Source organism: Sminthopsis crassicaudata, chromosome 2, assembly GCF_048593235.1.
Source record: "Sminthopsis crassicaudata isolate SCR6 chromosome 2, ASM4859323v1, whole genome shotgun sequence".
Lineage (NCBI taxonomy): Eukaryota > Metazoa > Chordata > Mammalia > Dasyuromorphia > Dasyuridae > Sminthopsis > Sminthopsis crassicaudata.
The window spans coordinates 103,143,739-103,162,962 of record NC_133618.1 but is presented as its reverse complement, the minus strand read 5'-3'; the positions used below and the strand labels follow the sequence as shown (position 1 = coordinate 103,162,962).

The 19,224-nt window shown below is 38.1% G+C and overlaps 1 protein-coding gene across 3 annotated transcripts in view; it reads right to left on the bottom strand.

The window, feature by feature from the left end:
* SPTBN1 (spectrin beta, non-erythrocytic 1) overlaps positions 1-19,224 on the bottom strand; it is a 254,615-nt gene that overhangs the window by 135,989 nt on the left and 99,402 nt on the right. Inside the window, exon 1 of one of the 3 annotated variants that reach the window (XM_074286940.1) lies at positions 8,593-9,210. The exons of the other annotated variants lie outside the window; for them this stretch is intronic. Coding sequence (XP_074143041.1) covers positions 8,593-8,701 — 109 coding nt within the window. The 5' untranslated portion in view covers positions 8,702-9,210. Of the gene's footprint in view, positions 1-8,592; positions 9,211-19,224 lie in introns of those variants that run through there. 3 annotated transcript variants of the gene reach the window in all.

Genomic DNA, 19,224 nt, shown 5'->3' with positions numbered 1-19,224 from the left:
TTTCTAATTCTCAGGGTAGGGTCTAGATCACCCTGACTAGCGTGTTGACTTTCACCATGACCACCTCTCAAGAAGTTTTTGCACCCTTAAAAAGTTAACAATACCCCGACAGCTCACCAAAGCCAACCCCAATGATATCAGAAAATGTGAAAAATTCTATGATACAAAATTTATTTATGGCAGCTATAATTGTACATCTTTACAGCCAAGTTCTATGCAACTGAGATCTTGCATGTTCTGGTACATTTGTCAAATAAAGAGCTCCAAAGGTGTTAAAGACAACAAGATTAATGAGCTGCAAAAATTTACCCTTTAAAAAAAAAAAAAAGAAAAGAAAGAAAAGCTCAACACTACTATCAACAGATGCTTTGTTGTCAAGTTATAGTTAAAAGAAAAACTTGAAAACACTATTACGAGTCCATTTATGTCATTTCCTGAAATTAAACCTCAAAAGCATGTTCTAAAGCTTCTTTTAGGAAATGGCATTGATATCCCTAAATCAATAAATAATTCTAGACACAGGATATCAACATTAGAAGAAAAGAACACAACTAGTATCTTTTTTAAATAAGTACCAATACAACTACTAATAACCTTATCTTTTTATAAATATAAGTCCTCTTTCAAAAATGTTGTTCCATTTGACCCCTTATAAGAGAGGCAAATTATTACCTTCATTTTACAGGTAAGGAAACAGAACCCCGTTGAGTGACTTATTTAAATACAGAGAGAATCTGGGTCTGCCTTCCTCTTCCAGGGCTTCTTCCATTCTACTGGGCTAGCTATCTCACTAACCAAAGATTATACCCAAGCAACAGTTGCTTGAGTAACTGAAAGGTACATTTCTGAGCAGATCTTTGGAAGGCCTTGAATGTCAAATGCGAGTTTAAGACTTTATTTGGAAAGCAGCTAAGAGTTAAAAGAGATTGTAACTGGGTTTGAGGAATCCAGAGTTGTGCTTAAAGAGATGACAGACCCAATAACTGGATGGATTGAAAGGACAAACTACAGGTAGAGAGATAAATCTGGGGGAGAAGATTATAGCAGCAAAGAGAAAAGACAAAAACAAATTAATATTGCAAGTCTCTTTAGTGTAACAATCTAAATAATGGGAGGATTTTGATTATTTTTATCCAGAATGGTTCTGAAGCAATCATACAGAAGCTGTTTTATTCAGTAAATAAAGAAGAGCCTACTGTGTGTTTTGTCAAGATAGTCAAACAAGCACTTATTTGCTTACAAATACATGTATTGGTATTTACAAAAAAAAAAAAAAAAAAATTAAAAAGCTCCGTTTACAATGTGCCAGGCACTAAAAATTATTTATTTACAATGTACCAGGCACTGTACTAACTGTAGAGGATACAAAGAAAGGCAAATAAAAAAGGTCTTTGCCCTCTTCACAATCTTTTCCTCCAAGGGGCAGGACCAATCTCCTTGGAATTTCCTGGCAAAGTATTCATGCTGGACAGTCAGACATAATTCCAATTCTTCTACTCAGCGACATTGGCCTTCTTACTGTTTTAAGAACAAGACACTCCATCTCCCTATCCATTTTCTCTGGTTGCCCTATCTCTAGAATGTGCTTCCTTTCAAATCCCAACTAAAATCCTATCCTCTTCAGCAAAGATGCCAAATACGGGATCCAAAACACACCAATACAGCATGAACCAGATTAAAATTTAAATGGGAAATGTTTATAAAAAAAATTAAAATACAACAGACAATATTACTTTTTTTTTGGGGGGGGGGGGGGGGAGGGCTGAGGCAACTGGGGTTAAGAGACTTGCCCAGGACCACACAGCTAGGAAGTGTTAAGTGTCTGAGACCAGATTTAAAAATTTAGGTCCCTCCTGACTTCAGGGCTGGTGCTCTATCCACAACAATATCACATTTTAAAATTAAGTCAAGACACATCCTGCAGGGAACCTTATGGTTAGTGGATGCCAATACTATTTGAATTTAAAACTGTTTTTCTACCAAAAGTCTTTCTCAATCTTTTAATTCCACTATTTTACCTCCCAATTATTTGCTATTTACTTTATATATAGTTTATACATATTTGCTTGTTGGCTTCCCTATCAGATTGTGAACTCCTTGAGGGCAGGTAAACAAGACTGACTTTTGTGTCTTTTTGTATACCTAACACTTGGCACAGTACTTAATAAATTATTAAAAGATTGTAGATTTACAACCCTCCATGAGTTCTGCTTTCTAACTATGCAGCTAGTAATGCATTCATTTCATCTTTTGATTCTTGTCTAGCTATGTGTTTGGTTTTTTTTTTAAATCATGCTTCTCTGATGCATTTTATGCCACTCTGTACATGTCATCCCTAATAACTCAGTTACTTAATGTTTCTTAAAGCCTTAGGAATTAAATTGCACATGTTTAACCTGTCTCAAAGAGGAGGGAGGAAGAAAAATTTGGGATACAAGGTTTTGTAAAGGTGAATGTTGAAAACATGTATTTGAAAAAATAAAATGCTATTAAAAAAAAAAAAAAAAAAAAGCCTTAAGAATAACCTCCCCCACAACAATCACAGAGGCACACAGTTTTAGTTCCTTATTACTTCCTAGTATGAGGAAATCCAAGATTACTACAAAAGAACCACTTCAATGGATTCATGCTTTTATTGATGTGGGCACTCCCTCCATCCAGGACTTCTCAACTATGCAATTCTGATCTATAGCAAATATTCTATAAGGCAATGGTTCTCTAAGTATGCTAGAAAGTCCCACAGATTCCCAAAAGCTCTTCAGGGGTTCAGCAAGGTCACAATAAGATGTTTTAATTCCTACTATCAAATATAGATAAAACACACATAAACAAAAGTCGTGGGGAGGGGGGAAAGAGAAGGGTCCTCAATCATTTGTAATCAGTAAGGAAGTACTGAGAGCCTCATCTCTAGAAGATCCACCCAGGATGCTACAGATCTTTAATATGTAACATTGATGACTGATGGTGAGGTGAAGGTGATCCCTGTATGATCTAGTTTAAAGAAGAATGTATTAAAAGTCAGGGGAACAGGATTCAAATCATAAATTCTGGCCTCAGTACTCTTATCTGTAAAATGAGCAAAAGGAGGCCAAGAGAATTTAAATCACTGATAATAAATAGCAGGGTAGGAATTTGAATCCAAATGATTCCAAATCATCACCTTTTTCACATGTACCAGGCATTCTGAACTTTTTGTGTGTCATGGACCTTTTGGGGAAAGAAAGTCTGGTAAAGTCTGTGAACCTCCTTCTCACAATGTTTTACAGTGTATAAAATAGAATACACAAAATTTACAAAGGAATCCAATTACATTGAAATGCAGTTACAAAAATATTTTTTTCTAAACAAGTTCAAGAACCCCAAGTTAAGAGCTCCTGCTGGGGTAGCATTATGCTTTAAATTTTTTTTATTAATTCTAAATCTCATGCTCCTGTGGCTATGTTTATTCAGTAAGTTCTCCAGACCAATACAATTCAATAGGTTAGAATTTTAATTTTTTTTTTAAACATCTCAGCCAAGGTATGTGATCATCATCTGCCTTTCAACTTTTTAGATCTAAATTAATTAATACAGGAAATACTCAAAAGACTTTTTTGCTTTTAATCTTAGGAGAAAATTTTTCATCACACAGGAATTCAAAAGCAACACTTTATTCTTGAACTGTTTAAAATAAATGATACCCTTCTTTCTCTAGTATTTGAGAAATATGCCACATGAAGTCCATTCCTGTGGCCTGAAATTCTTCTTCATTCTTTACCCATCTAAAAATGTGTTACTACTAACCCAAGTTTACTACCCCAAGTTAAGTGCCCCAAATCCCTTTTTTTAGTCCCCAGATTCAAGCTGCTCCCCAATCCAGCAAGCAATGAAAAACAGCTTCAAGGTGTCCAGGGTAGCAAAAAAAGGAGTAAACATTTAATAAGAACTTTCAACATGGGATAGTCATCTTAAACCATTCCATTCACGGTTTGGGAACCAGTGCCCTGAGAACAATAAGCAAGACTATTGGTCACAAAGATGGAAGTATGAATGGATGAAAAAACTTGTCTCCACTTTCCCAATTACCATTTTTATACATATTAAGATACAATTTAACCCTTACAAAGGAAAAAGGAGGATGGGGGGGGCAGATTAGGAAGAATTTATTTTCATTTGGTTTATCCATCATATTTTTGTTCATTCTTAAAATGAGTGAATGACAGGCAAATTGATACATTAATATATTTAAAAATCAACAACAGAGAAAGGTCTCCAAGGACTTGGGAAGATTTAAGGGAAGATGTGAAAAACTTTGGATTTGTACAAGTGGAAGAATCACTCATATCAATTAAGACATTATAATCAAATCTCTAACTGACAGGCAGAATTACAAATAAAATCCTATTTCTCTGCACTGTGTCTTATCTGGGGAAAAGACATGCTTATAAATAATCAATTTACACATCAATGGTTCCATAACCCCATTAATGCAATGCAGTCCATTCATTCACACACACACACTACATCTTATATATCTCCATATTGCTCTTCCCATCTCCACTCCCTCATGAAAGCTCCTAAATTGGGGACTTTCATTTCTCTGGCTATTCTCAGAAGCCAGCACAAAGCAGGCATATTGTAGGTGCTTAATAAACACTAGTTGATTGCTTAATAAACACTTGTTGATTGATGATTTCAGAGGGCAACTTTTCCCAGCCTACTCATCGAGATTCTTCTCCAAGTCCTTCCAATAAATCCTATTTAAAGGGGGGGGAAAAGGATTGAAAACTTTCCTCAGGGCATGTAACATTTTTTTGGTTCCTAGTTAACCAATTCAGATAGTCCTCAGTTCACCTCCCACACTAACACAGACACACACACCCTTTACTACCTATTAGGAAGGAGGGGCTGGCCTAGAGTGAGGAAGATCGAAATTCAAATTTATGACTTAGGTATTTACTAGCTTTTTTTTTTTTTTAAAGGTATTTACTTACTTTTACCCTGCCTCAATTTACTCAACTGTAAATTGGGGCTAATAACTGCACCTACTCCCAAGGTCCTTGTGAAAATTAAATAATAAAATTTGTTAATTTCATGGTAGGTGTTACATAAATGTTTATCTTCCCCCTCTTCCCATACTTCCTTAAATGTATCTTTTGCATCACTTATATTTGCTTTTCACTTATTTCAATCATATCTAACTCTTTGCGACTCATTTGGGGTATTTTTGGGAGAGATACTGGAGTAGACTGCCGTTTCCTTCTCTGACTCATTTTATGGATGAGGAAAATAAGGAAATAGGGTCAAGTGACTTGTCCAAAGTCACCCAGCTAGCATCCCAAGTCAATGTGAATTGAGGTCTTCCTGACTCCAAGCCCAACATTCTATCCACTTGTGCTTCCAGTCTCTTATTTGGTAGGGGTCATTTCTGGTGATATTCTACTTATCCCTACACTAGCTCCTCACCCCCAATTTTTTTTTTTTTTTACTGGATATTTATAAAGAAACAAAACATGTTCAGGAACTTTTAATGGCTTGCTGTCAGTCACAGAGCTAGCTGGTATGTAAGTAATAAAGATCCAACTTTTCTAATGTGCAAAATTCCTGAAAACCATACTACTATTTAGGAATACAGATTTGCATTTATTTGTGTGCTAGCTGTTTCCTTCCAGGTGAAAGTAATCTCCTAGAGGTCAGGGACTAAGGTGGTTTGGATTTTTTTTTTCCCTGCAGCAATAGCAGGTACAAACACCACTTATATTTTAAGTCCATTTTCTTCAATAGTACAGTGACACCTGCTAGTGAAAGGCCTCCCCGATAGCTCAAGTCCTTCCCTTCCTCAAATTTCTCATAGCAGTTTGAGCCTCTCCATTCTGCCTCATAGCACAGTTATTACATACATGATTTTATTTCTCTATTCCCCAAACCAGATAGCTCTCCTCTTTACCCCCATTATGTAAAGTCCTTGAAAGGCTTTTACTTTTATTTATTTCATAATAGTTTTATTTTATAATCGTAATCTCACTGCCTAAGAACAACACTTTCAGAAAGGTTTCTTTCAATTCAATGTAAACATCAAACAAGTGAAGATTTGTTTTGGATACACATGACCCAGATTTTTTACTAACACTATATAACGCCCCCCCCCCCCAAAGGAGGAGGAAGTAGTATATGAAACCATCGGTTTTTGAAGGGGTAGGAAAGAAAAGGTTTACCATTCAAGTACAGTTTACCAATTATGATAGCACATTAACATTATTTGGTGAGCAAGGACTGTTTTTTTTTGTTGTTGTTGTTTTAATCAAAAATATCAAAACAAAATAACTTCAAGGATCTATTGTTCAGTATTGTTCACCAGTGGTTCCTTATGTTTCCCACTATTTAAATAGTAATTGCCTCATAAAAACATCTTTTCTCAATACTACAAGGAGTTTCTGCTCCAGAAAACACTAGCAGTAAACTTCTGTTACTCCTAGCACAGAGAAACCACAATATTTAGAAATGAGACTTATCTGGTGCTAAATTAGGGGACAAAGGTCACCTCCCAAAAAATGCAAATTTAAAGCACAGCCAAACCTGAAATAGGGTTTTCTTTGAGAACCTGGGTCTATATTTTTAAATCTCAATCTAACATAGCTTAGACAATTGAAGATATTTCCTGTGCTTAGGCCCCACCCTTCAAACTACCCCCTCCCTAAGAATAAACAGCCTTTTGTTATGGGTAGACAGAAGCAAATTTCTCCCCAAACTTTCCAATAGTTTCTCAAGTTTTACTTTTTTCTTTCTTTCTTTCTTTTTTTTTTTTTTTGGTGGGGGGGGGGTGGATGGGTGGCCAAAGGCTTCTACTACTTACTATATGGGAGGGCTAAAGAGACAAATGGGAAGCTGCTGTTTAAGATCATTAATTTTCCAACCTAGCATTACAGACTCCCCACATTGCGCTCAGCCCCAAAAAGAAAAGGGACACATTTCTCTCCTCTTCCAGGGCATTAATAATGAAAATAAAATAAAAACTAAAAATAAGCTTAGGGTTGGAGGTGAGAAAGAGGGGGATGAAACCAGTTTGTGAAACTTAAAGTTGCAGAGGCCCCTTAGGTTAAATCCAAAAGGTAGTGACCAAACCACAGCCATCCAGGATGGCATATCCAATTTGCTTACTTAAAATAACTGAATTCTGGGATCTTGATCAGAATGAGAGAGAAGACATATACTTTCTCCCTAACAAGTCTATCTCAAAGCTTTATTTTTGGTAAATTAGCCAAAGAATGTTGGATATTCTAACAAATGTTTAACTTTGTCATTTTCTCTCTCCTCCAGCTATGTCATTACTGTCAGCTATTTCGTAAGATAAATAAACCTATGAATGAAATATTCCTTCCCTCTTCCTCCTCCCCCCAACCTCTCCCAGAACAACATTCTTAGAGCAGAACTTCTTCCTTCCTTCTTACAGGAACCACATTTGTGGCAATGAGAAGAGTTAGAATAAGAAACACACACTATTTATTCAGACTAGTTTTTCTTAGCATTTGATCCAATCTGGGCCTATTTACTGATTCCAAAGATTCAAAGAAAGAAGATTTTCTGTTCCCAGTTATGAATCCTTTTGTTCATGTTATAAGCCTCATAATATATAAGCCTTAGTCCATTAATTCAGTTTAGAGGTCTAGGGAATATTAAAATTGGTGTAGCCAGGGCAGAAACTCCATCTCAGCCATTCAATTACAACTGTAGCGGGCTCTGTGGAGGCTTTTAAACCAACTTAATCTCATATACAAACACCTATCTTTGTAAACCTGTGCAATCTCCTCTGCAGAAAAGTCAAAAATACAACTCTCAGTATTAGTCTCCTGATAAAATGATAATGTTAAGAAATCCATTGCACATTACTGGAAGTGACTATCACAATCAATTACCTATCAGGAAAGACTGACAGGAAGAGTCACAGGATAAAAAATTGTGATCCTCCAATTTTCCAACCCAAACCCTCCCCCCCAACCAACCATACATACATACATAGACACACAATACATCAAAAGAGTTAAAATTCCAAGATTAAGCACCAAGTCAAAACTGTAATTTAAAGAAGCTATAGGAACAAAAAGACCACTCCCTCCTCCTCCCCCACTTTGCTATTGTTCTAAATCATTGGGTCAGAGAGAGTCCCCTTAACACCTTAAATGTTTCAAGCAGTCCCCAAAGTGGGGGTGGGAGAGAAAGGGTAAGTTTGTTTGGATGTTAGGTATCAGACAGCTGCATACCAATAGAGTATTTGCATGGGGGGAGGGGGAAGAAGGGTAGGAGGGGAATAAGAAACCGGCCCGACAGGCAGATACCTGCCAACCAGGAGGGCCACTGGGATAGTAGAGAAAGAAAAGGGAAGCCCTTAACCAAGCATTTGACTTTTCTAAGATTAGGTTTGAATATGTACTAAAGAAGGAAGATCCCTGACAACTAGTGGCAATTACACGGTCTGCCCAGCAGTTTCAGCTTGGATCTTCATTAGGATCATATACCATATGGCATAAATAAAGCATCCAGAACACTCCGCCCTAACATAGCATCACATTAAGACAAAGCTTTAAGGAGAAAAAGGGGGTGGGGGTGGGGGCTTACCTTGGAGCTGCTTGAACCTTCCTTCTAGCTGATTATAATTGTAAGGCACCTGACTAGTATACCCAGGAGACAAGGGCCCTGAGATACTGGACGTTCTTTGTAATTCCATTATGCCCAGTGTAACCCCCCGATGGACTGCTGCAGGAAAATTCCACTCCTGCCCCCTCCAACATCCATCCAACAGCAGCACCACCAGAAAAGCAGTTTCCGCGGGGGCTGCTGGGCTTCTGGTGCCCCCCGAGGTTTGCCTTAAGTTGAACCTCCTTCAGATAAGGCTTCCGTCTGCAGAACCCGGCAAGCGCGTCCAGGCGATAGAGCGGGGAGGCTGCAGGGGAATCCGGCGGGGTCCAAGGCGGATTTCCCACTTGGACCCGGGGCTTCCTCCTTGTTCCTCTTCCTCAGGAGACCCAGCTTAAAGCTGAGAATTTTTTTTTTTCTAATGACCAACCCAAATAGAGGGGTTAAAAAAAAATGTCCACCGGGCGCCAAATCCTACTTTTTAAAGAAATGTTAAGTAGAAGAGAAAAAAAAAGCCAAGCATGCTACTCCCATTCACCAGTCCCCTCCGAAGCTTCCAGGGGCAGCGGGAGCACACCTCCCTCCTCCAACCTTTCTGCTGCGGCCGTGGGTTTGTAATTTAATCAGTAGCCACTCACTGTGTATTTAGTGGTGATGTCACTTGATTAGCATAAAGCATTGTAGAGGAAAGGAAGGCCGTACCACCGGGCCGGGGTGCGGGGGAGACGGGACCGTGAAGGCGGGGGGAGACTGCACCTTGGGCCGCCCTTCCCGTAAGCGGGAGCCGTCAGAGGATGCAGAGGGGGCCTGGTCCCGGGCAGGCGCGCCGCGGAGACGGGGCGCGAGGGGCCCGGCGGGAGGCTCCCCACGGAGGCCGCCCCGAGGGGGGAGGCGAGCCTCGCGCTTGGTACCTTCCTAAACAAAGCTGGTGGAATTACAATCTTTTGTTGGGAGCCTCATGTAACGGAAAAGTCTCCGATTACTATCACATGAAAAGGAGAGCCCTCCCCGGTGGCGCGGCGCTGGGGAGGGAGACCCCGCCAGGTAAGGGGGAAGCCGGCGCTCATTCACTATTTAGTGCACTCGGGGAGCCGCGGCGGAGGCTGCTGCCAGTCGGAGATAACGAGAGCGGCGGGCCCTTGCACCTGGGGCGGCGGGCGGGCCCGGAGAGGCTCCTCCCCCGGGCGCCAATCTGTGGCCGAAGGATGGCTGGGCGCGAATCTCTGCGCCCGGAGAGGGACCATCCTAAATCAGGGCGCTCGCCGCAGCCAAATGTTCGGGGAGGCCGAAGCGGAGAGGGGCGCTTCTTGGCGGCTTCCAGAGGGCCCTTCCGCCGCCGTGTGCCACTGGTCCACTGGGATTTGGAGAAATTCCTAGAAACCTACCCGTCAAGCACAAGCATTTCCCATCCGGTCCACGTGTGGCGGAGCCAGGCAGGTTAAATAAGACTCAACACAGCCTGGACTGGGAAACTGCTTTCTCAAAAAGGATGTTAAAAAAAAAACAACCAACAACTGCTCAATTTCACATCGCGACTGGAATAGAATAACCCCCCTCACACAGGACTTTGCTGAGAGAATGTATGTAAAGCATCCTGCAAAGCCTTCACTACTTATACAGAGCGTCCCAAAAGTCTGAGCCCAGTTGTAAACCAGGAAACTTACAACTTCAGCAAGACTTCTGCGGCAACCCTCGGCTCTCCACAAATTAAGCCAATGTTATTACTTGATATTTACATTATCCTAGCTACAACCCTTTTAGGTAAATAGTGCAAATATCAAAACAAAAAGTATCACTCTTGCTTTATTAACAAAAGCAAGAACAACTCTCAAGAGGCATTTTCCTCTGAATATAATTTCTCCCAAATTTCTTCCCTATCTATACTCTCCTCACACAAAAGAGTTGTCAACATTTGGAAATTTGACTTCAAATTTGGAGACCTACAGTACAGGGACAGTTATTGGACCCTCCTATAAATTTACATCTATGATTTTTTTTTTAAACACTGTTAAAGGAAGTGCATCTTCCTTATTACTGGATTTCTAGCAAGTTGCACTGCAAATCCTAGGTAAGCAGATTAACCCATCTATAGTGTCAACCACATGTCACCCAGGCCAGGTCTAAACCAGGGCTGGAGAACATTCAGTTCATCTTCTTTTAAAATTACAAATGACAATTGTCTTATTTACTGCAAAGCATTTTCCAAACTAGTAATAGACTCCTGTTGTATCCAGCATTAGTGGGAAGCACTTAAAGTAAGGTCATTTAGCAAAATAAACTACAGCTAGATTTTTCCCCCCTTCACAGCATGTCATCTGCCACAAAAATAAATACATTTTTTAAAAAGCAAATAGGTGAAATTCACCTAGAAGAAATTTCCCTGAACAGACCTATATGTTTGCTGCCACATGCTGTGCTCAGGTGTCTCTAGTTGGGCACTGAAGCTACACCTAGATTGTCTGTGCAGATTGTCGTCTAGGCAGGGCTGTAGAAATCAGATTGCACGGGTTTCTGAAGGCTGTGCCAGGACAGCACAAGCTCTGGCAAGTTCAACCCACGCTGGAAGGGTTCTACTCAACTGGGGAGTGCTACTGCCAGACTACAAGCTGGTGTATGAAAAGCTCCCCACCACTCTCATCCCTGACAGCAGGGTTATGTTGCCATGGGTCCCATGGGAGGGGCAAGCTTTTGTCATGAAAGCACATAGGTGATGACCATCTATGATGCCGCCAAGATGGTGGGCAATTCCCTACCAGTTTGTCACTGTTACCAAGCACCCATGAAATCCTTTTCTGATGTAACCACCCCCAGTTCTCCAAGAGAGAGAGACTTAGAGGCAACAGGCCAGGCAATGATAACTAAAATCAACCAGGCCAGTATTGCTTCTGCAGATACTAAAGTTTGGAACCCTACTTCTGGGGTTGCCACAGACTGGCTTATTAGCATCAGCTTCAAAGAAACTTCTTACTAATGAGCTTCAATCAACACTGAATCTACAAACTCCCAAGTGAACACAAAACTTTCAGACTTGTTTCTTTGTCAATTAAATAAATTTTACATTTATTTAATTGCAAAATCCTCGTGCCAGGTTCTATGGCTTATCTACTTTCATATTTTCAGTGCCTGTAAGTGTATAATATTGGTTGAATTTAGTAGAGTATGAGTCTCACATATGCTTATCTGAATTCAGAGAGATACATGACTTGAAATTTTTTTCAGCCACTGAATATAAACTATAAACTCCAAATTATAATCATTTTAAAATGTCTATTACCTTTAACAAAAATATCTTGTTTCCCTATGTCCTTTTGAGCTTTTTTCTGTGTGGTGTTTTTTTTCCCCAAATATTTTTTTCATATATACAACACATTATTGTTCTGAAATTCTTTTCCTATGTCTCACTTTCTGTCTTCCCTTATTCTTTTCTAGATTCTTCATTGTTTTTCTTTACAGCATATTAATGTTTCATTATAATCACACCATTTGTTTAGTTATCCCTAAATGCTAGACATAGTCTATTTGTTTCTTTTGCTATTGTGAATAATACTACTCTGAATATCTTTTTACAAGTGGCCTTTTTTTCTCCCTTTCAATAACATCCTTAGGGTCTGGCCCTAACAGTGAGATCATTGAACTAAAGGGCAACAAACAGTGCAGAAGTTTTGACTGCGCACTGATAGACTGTTTCCCAAGAGGTTGCACAACTCACACCTCCACCTATTTTACCTCATCTCTGCAAACACTAATTTATCATTTTTAAAATATCTTGGCTATTGTGCCCACTTGAGAGACAATATTTTATCAGTGACCTCAAAGCCATGAAAATCTGGGTTCAGGTTCCATCTTTGACACATCCTGCCTGGGCAAATCATTTAAAACTTCTCAGTCCTGTAAGCAATTCTCTAACAGTACAAAGTTTCAGAGAGGGTGGTGACCTGCATTGATAGCAGGAACTTTGGCAACCAAAAGCTCCCCATATCAGTGAAAGCCCTGTCACTATTTCTTCAACATTTCAATAGATAGACACTTATTTAAATGCTTGTTGGATTTAACTTGATTGTAAGATAGTATTTTTCAGAGTTGTTTCTCATTAGTGTTTGAAATTTTTTGACAGTTATCTGTATTATTGACTATACTATTTTTGAAAAATGCCTATTAATGTCTTCTTAATGGCCTCTGTTTGTTGCTTTTTATAAAAATAGATTCCTCACTGATTTTAAACATGCCATTCTTATCAGAAATGTTTGATTTTTTATTTTGACAGATTTTTCTTCAGTCTTTTCTTTTTAATGTGAATATTTTGCTTTTTGAAAAAAAACTTTATTTTCATATCAAATTTCATCTCCAATAATTTCTTCTATTTATTCGATAAAGAAGAATTTTAATGAAATTCAATATAAATAAGGAAAGGCACTCTAAGTAGAAAAAGCTTCATGAGTTTTAAAAGTAAGACAGCACAACACTTCTTTGAAGAATTCCAAGAAGTATAGTTTGACTGAAATCTGTGCTCTGAACAGAGAGTTGTAAGGGGAAAAAATTTGAAAAGATAATTTAGGGTTTAGCTAAATGGCCCAATGGATAGAGTACCAGCCCTGAAATCAGAAGGACCAGAGTTAAAATTTGGCCTCAGACACCTAATACTGTATAACCCTAGGCAAGTCACTTAAGTGAAAGCAAGGGAGAGAGAGGGGGTTGAAGTAGAGAAAAATCCAAGATAAGGGTCATAGCCTAGATATTTGAAGGAATAGTAGTACCATGAACAGAAACTTCATCAGACTTTTAGAGCTAGAAGGGGCCTAGTAGGCCATAGAAAGAGTCCAACTCCATAGGATCAATGCAGAGATAGAAGGAACTTGAGAAGCCATCACATCTAATACTTAATTTTAGAGAGAAGGAAAATGAGGCTGGAACAGGTTAAGTGACCTGCCCAAATCAATCACAGTTAACCAAAAGACTGAGGTAGGATCTAAATACAGGTCTCTCTTCTTAACTCCAAATCCATCACAACCCTTAAAAAGGAATAGTTCTTATTGTTATTTTTAGGGGGAGAGAAAATGATGGAGGAAAATTTTTTTTTTTTTTTTTAGTTAGAGCATGTTAAAATTGAAATTGCAGAATGCCAATAAAGAAATATTGGAAATGAAAACCAGGGATTTGGAGAGAAGTCAGGGTTGATACAAGAGATTTGACCCAAGTCTTGGGAAGAAATGAAATTGCCAAGAGAAGACCATGTTCAGAACTTTATATGGGGAGGGTTTTTGGAGGTGGAAAGAGGAAAAAAGAGAAAAAGAATAGTCAAAGAAAGGAAGTCATAATCATAGAAACTGAGGGAGCAAAAAAAGGGTCTTTCTAGGAAAAATCAGGGCTACAAAATCAAAGAATAAGAAATGGAAAAACTCCTTTCAATGTGGGATTAGCTAATCTCAGTAGGCTTTTGATTTTGTAGGCCAGTGAAGGCCAAAACACTAAGGAAGAGTTGAGCTTCAAGTGTGAAAGAAAAGTGCCTAAAGACCCAAACTGGAAAGGGATTAGGACTACAGCTGGAGAGGAGTTAGAGGGTGGGAAGCCAGTTCAAAGGATGGAAGGAAGTTTGTTTTTAGAAGACTAGAATGAGTTTATAAGTAGAGGAACCCGTGGAGAAGTAGAATTCTCCAAGGTCTTGGAGAAGTCCAATATAGATAGGAAGAAAAGCTTAGGTGAAGAGGATATTTCTTTTGGGACAGTAGGTCAGTGGAGTCAAAGTTATGGTTTTCCAGTAGCAATGTATGACCATAAAAGCTGCACTACAAGAATGCTGAACACCACAAAATTGATACTCTGAAAGTCATAGTGCAGAGAAGACTCTTGAGAGCCCCTTGGACAGCATGAAGCTCAAATTAATCAATACTTAAAGATATTGTTTCAACCTAGTTGCTGAAAAGTAAAATACTAAAACTGAAGCTTAAATATTTTGGCCACATAATGAAAAGATGAGAAGACTGAAGTTGAGAAAGACTGAAGGCAAAAGACAAAAGGGTTGGCAGAAGACAATATGAATAAAAAGTTTCATGAATACAATGAACATGAATTTGGATAGATGTTGAGAGACAATGGAAAATAGGTCATAAAGAATTGGACACAGTAGAAGGAATGAACTACAAAAAAAGAGGAAAGCACTAATGAAAGTATAAAGAAACCTGGTGATGAAAAGGAGAAAGTTCATATTATGACATATCTCAGTAAAAGTAGGCAAGTATCTCCTGCATATTGTGCAGTAGATAGAATACTGACACCTGGAATCAGGAAAACCTCAATTCATATGTGGCCTCAGACACTTACTAATGTAACTCTGGGCAAGTCATTTAATCCTAGTTGCCTCACTTTCCTTATCTGTAAAAAAAACCTGGAGAAGGAATGGCAAACCACTCCAGTATCTGCCAAGAAGAACCCAAATGGAGTCATGATTAAACAACAAAAAAGTAGACAAGGAGGTGACGGTTTACAAAAAATCTTTCTGAGAGATTTGTTTTAGCTCTAGTAATCTGAGAAGGATGCTATAAATACCTTGAGGACACAGCCCATATCGTTTTCATCTCTGTATCAACAACAGTACCTAATAAAATGCTTTAAACAGATTATGGTAGGTACTCAGTAAGTAATTTTTGATTTTGCATGCCTTACCCCTGAAAGAGAAAATGAAGTGAATACGACAAACCAGAGCACATGAGGCAAAAAACTTCATTCATTTGTGGGTTTTAGTTCTGATCTTGCTACTAAATGAACATCCTGAGCAAGTCACTTTCAGTATTTATGAAAAGTTTAGATGTAAGGACCTACTAGCTTCCTATTACTTTAAATGTGGTATGGAAATCTTGCTGTAGCCCTAGTCCTGGACAGAGAGGGGGAGGAAGAGATAGACATACATACACACATATACACACAGAGCATTTATTAAGTATTTAGTATGTTCTAGATACTGTGTTAAATGCTAGAAATCATATACATGCAAGCGAGTCAGTCCATACCCTCACGGAGCTTATATTCTAATAGAGGAAGAAGGGAGCAGTATGGGAGGTAATGAGAAGTAATATAAACCCCTCACCCTACCTTCCCACACTATAGACTACAATCATTTAGACTACGTAATTCTCCAGAATTAATGCTCCTGAAATAAACAAAAACATTTCACACATATTTTCCCTTCCACAAAGGTTTCAATGACGTTAAAGACCATTGGCGTAAGTATAAACCTAAAAACCAACCACACACTAATCATGAACCACTTGAGCACCACAGTTTAATAAGAGTGTTTTTAGGAACACCAAGTGTAACTTATTTTAATTCTCTTCTAATTCTAGTCAGCAAGAAGGCAGAAAGAGAAATCCAGGTACATTCTCAATAATCCTTTTGAAATTAAAGTAGTTGCTGTTGCTTTTTCTTTTTTCCTAGCATGTGGTGGATCTGTATACTAAGTCTGGGATGATTTAGTATTTGGCATGGGAATGGAAACATTAAAGAAGGAGTAGGAGGGAAAACTAGGTTCATTCCAAGTAGCTTTATGTACTCTAAAAAAGATGAATGCTTTTACTACATTACAACATTCTTGAAAGGGTAAACTTTTGGGTGTTCATTTCCTGAACATCCAAACATCAGTAATATTGAAAAGGTCCAGAGAAGGACAGCCAAAATGCTGAAATATGATGGGATTCATATACACTTGGAGGCTTATAAAAATTCAGCACCTACCTTCAGCTGGTAAAAATTGAAAGGGGACAGATTCCAAATAAGAAATGGACAAAACATAAAACTAATTGGTCATATTCATATCCAATGTCTTCCATTAAAACTTTTCAGACTTATCCTTTCTTCATCGTCCACACTGTTAAATCTCATTACCTTTCATAACACTTTAAACAACTGCAGTCATTTCTCCAAAGCTAAAAATTGTTTTTCTTTCCACTAGTCTGACTATATCATTTCCAAATTGGTGAATGAACATAAAATCAAATAATTCATCGCAATTTTAAGCCTTCCTATCACATTGAACCTCCCTACATCAATTTTCTTTTCTTTCCTTGAATTTATTCCTTTCTCCCTGAGACTTCATTTTTTTGAGGGGGAGCTGTTTTATCCCACTTATGCCTCACCTTCCTCACCCTCAACACCCTGACCAGAAACCTGGAAAGCCTTCTACCCTTTAACTCCCTAGTTTCATATATATATATATATATATATATATATATATATATATATATATATATATATATATATATATATATAAATAAATCATATATTTTCTGCAAAGCCTGCCCCTATTTAAATGGAAATAGTTCCCCACTTATTTTATAACACAATCATTTTAACAATAATCACAGCATTTCAGACTCAGAAAGAACCAGAGAAGGCATCTAATCCAAACTTTAAGTAAGCAAGAATTCCTTCCCCAAGTGGTCCTGAATATCTATCCATGTAGGAGAATTCACTAGTTCTAGAGGCAGCCTATTGCACTCCAAGAGAGCTTTTACTTCAGTATTCCAAGCCGAAACTACTGTTCTTCTACCATCTAGGACCAAGTAGAACAAGTCTGTCCTCTGTTTCACTTCATAATCCTTCAAATAATTGAAGGCAGCTTTTGTTTCCATTTCTATCCTAAAATTTCCTTCACATTAATCATTTCCAGTTTCTTCAATTGCCCATGGGTCATACTCAAGGCTTTTTGTCATCCTGGTTTCAACATTGTGGAAACACTCTGACTTATCACTGACCTTCATAAAAGTGATGCCCAGAACTGAAAACAATACTCCAACCAAATATATTCTGGATGTGGTAAAATTTAGTGCAATTATTTCCTTAGTTCCATCCTAAAATGAGAAAAAGCAACTTTTTTTTTTTAAAGATAGAATAATTTCTGATTCTTTTTCTTCTTAAGCATAATGATTCTAAAGTCCTAGTTTAATAGTCCCTTTCCTCTCAAGGGATATTGCAAATTAATTTTTATTCAATACTTTACTGGATTTATGCTTATATAGATACCAGTACTCCCAATCAATCAGTAGATATTTATTAAGTTTCTACTATGTGCCAAGCATTTGCCAGGGCCAGGGAATACAAATGAAACAATCCCTACTCTCAAGAAGTTTACATTACATACTATACCAGTACAAACGGCGACTTCTTTGTACCATCTCTTTCTGCATAATTCTTGTGAATGTTTTGCATAAATCTTTCAAAAGAGATTCATTCAATATACCAGAGGTACATTCCTCTGGTTCTTTTAATTCTTTGGAGATTCTGGTACAATTTTTTTTTTTTAAACAAAACATTTTGAGTTAAGTGTCTTACTTGGGATCACTCAGCTAAGTCAAGTGTCTGAAGTGAGATCTGAATTTAGGTCCTCCTAACTCTAGGGCCAGTGTCCTATCTACTATACCTCCTAGCTGTCCCATACTAGTAAAATCTTGAGACTAGCCTTCAATTATATTCCACTCTCAATCCATGATTAGCCTTTTATAATCATGTGTCTTTAATAATGTCCTTTATTCAGTTTCTCAGCCCAAAGTTATATTTCTTTTAATCCAATTAAGATAAACCTATATCAAACAAAATTGTTTGTTGCAAAATAGGGAAAAAAAGGTTGGAAATCACGGTCAAAATAGTTAAGTACAGGACAAGTATGATAGCAAGAGTCCACAGACTACAAAAACCTGATTTTCAGTTGCAAATGGACAGTTGCCAATGCCACACCCTTATCCATACAGCAACTTATCAAGTCCACCCATAACCTTTTTCAAGAGACATCACACAGCCTGCCAGCATTCCCAGTTGTCATAACCACCTCCCTCCACCTTCCACTCAAGATTCCATGGTTTTTCTCTCCACTTTGACCCCTCCCATGTACCCTTTTGTGAGTGTTTGCTTATACAGTGAGATTATTACCATCTCTCTGGTTCTATGATCTCTAAATACGAACCAAACTTACATTAATTTCTTTGGAAATCACACATATCAATCACACTGTTGACTCATATTGAATTTGTAATCTACCCTAAACTTACTAATATTTTTCAAATGAACTGTTCTCTAGCCATGTCTTCCTCTATTATATGCAAGTTTTTTTTAACCCAAATGTATGAATTTATATTTAATACGTTTCATCTTATTAGATTTAACTCAATGCTCTAGACCATCAAGATTTTTTTTCTTTTTAGTTCCTGCTTATGTTAGCCAAAGCACTACCTGTTCCACTTAGCTTTAAGTCATCTGCACATAGAGTAGCATAGCCTTCATTCAAAGGAATAGATTAAAAATATTGAACAACACAGATCCCTTGGGGCAATCCAGTGGAGACCTACAGATGGAATCAGGATAGAATCATTATTAATGATTTAAAGTCTAGCTATTCAGCCAGTTTTGAATTTACCAAATTGAAATACCAACTGTAATTTTCACAAAATTCATTGTATAGCAATTTTTTTGGGGGGGAAGCTGAGGCAATTGGGGTTAAATGACTTGCCCAGGGTCACACAGCTAGGAAGTGCTAAGTGTCTGAAGTAAGATTTGAACTCAGGTCCTCCTGACTTCAGGGCTGGTGCTCTATCCGCTGTACCACCTAGCTGCCTCTGTATAGCAAATTAT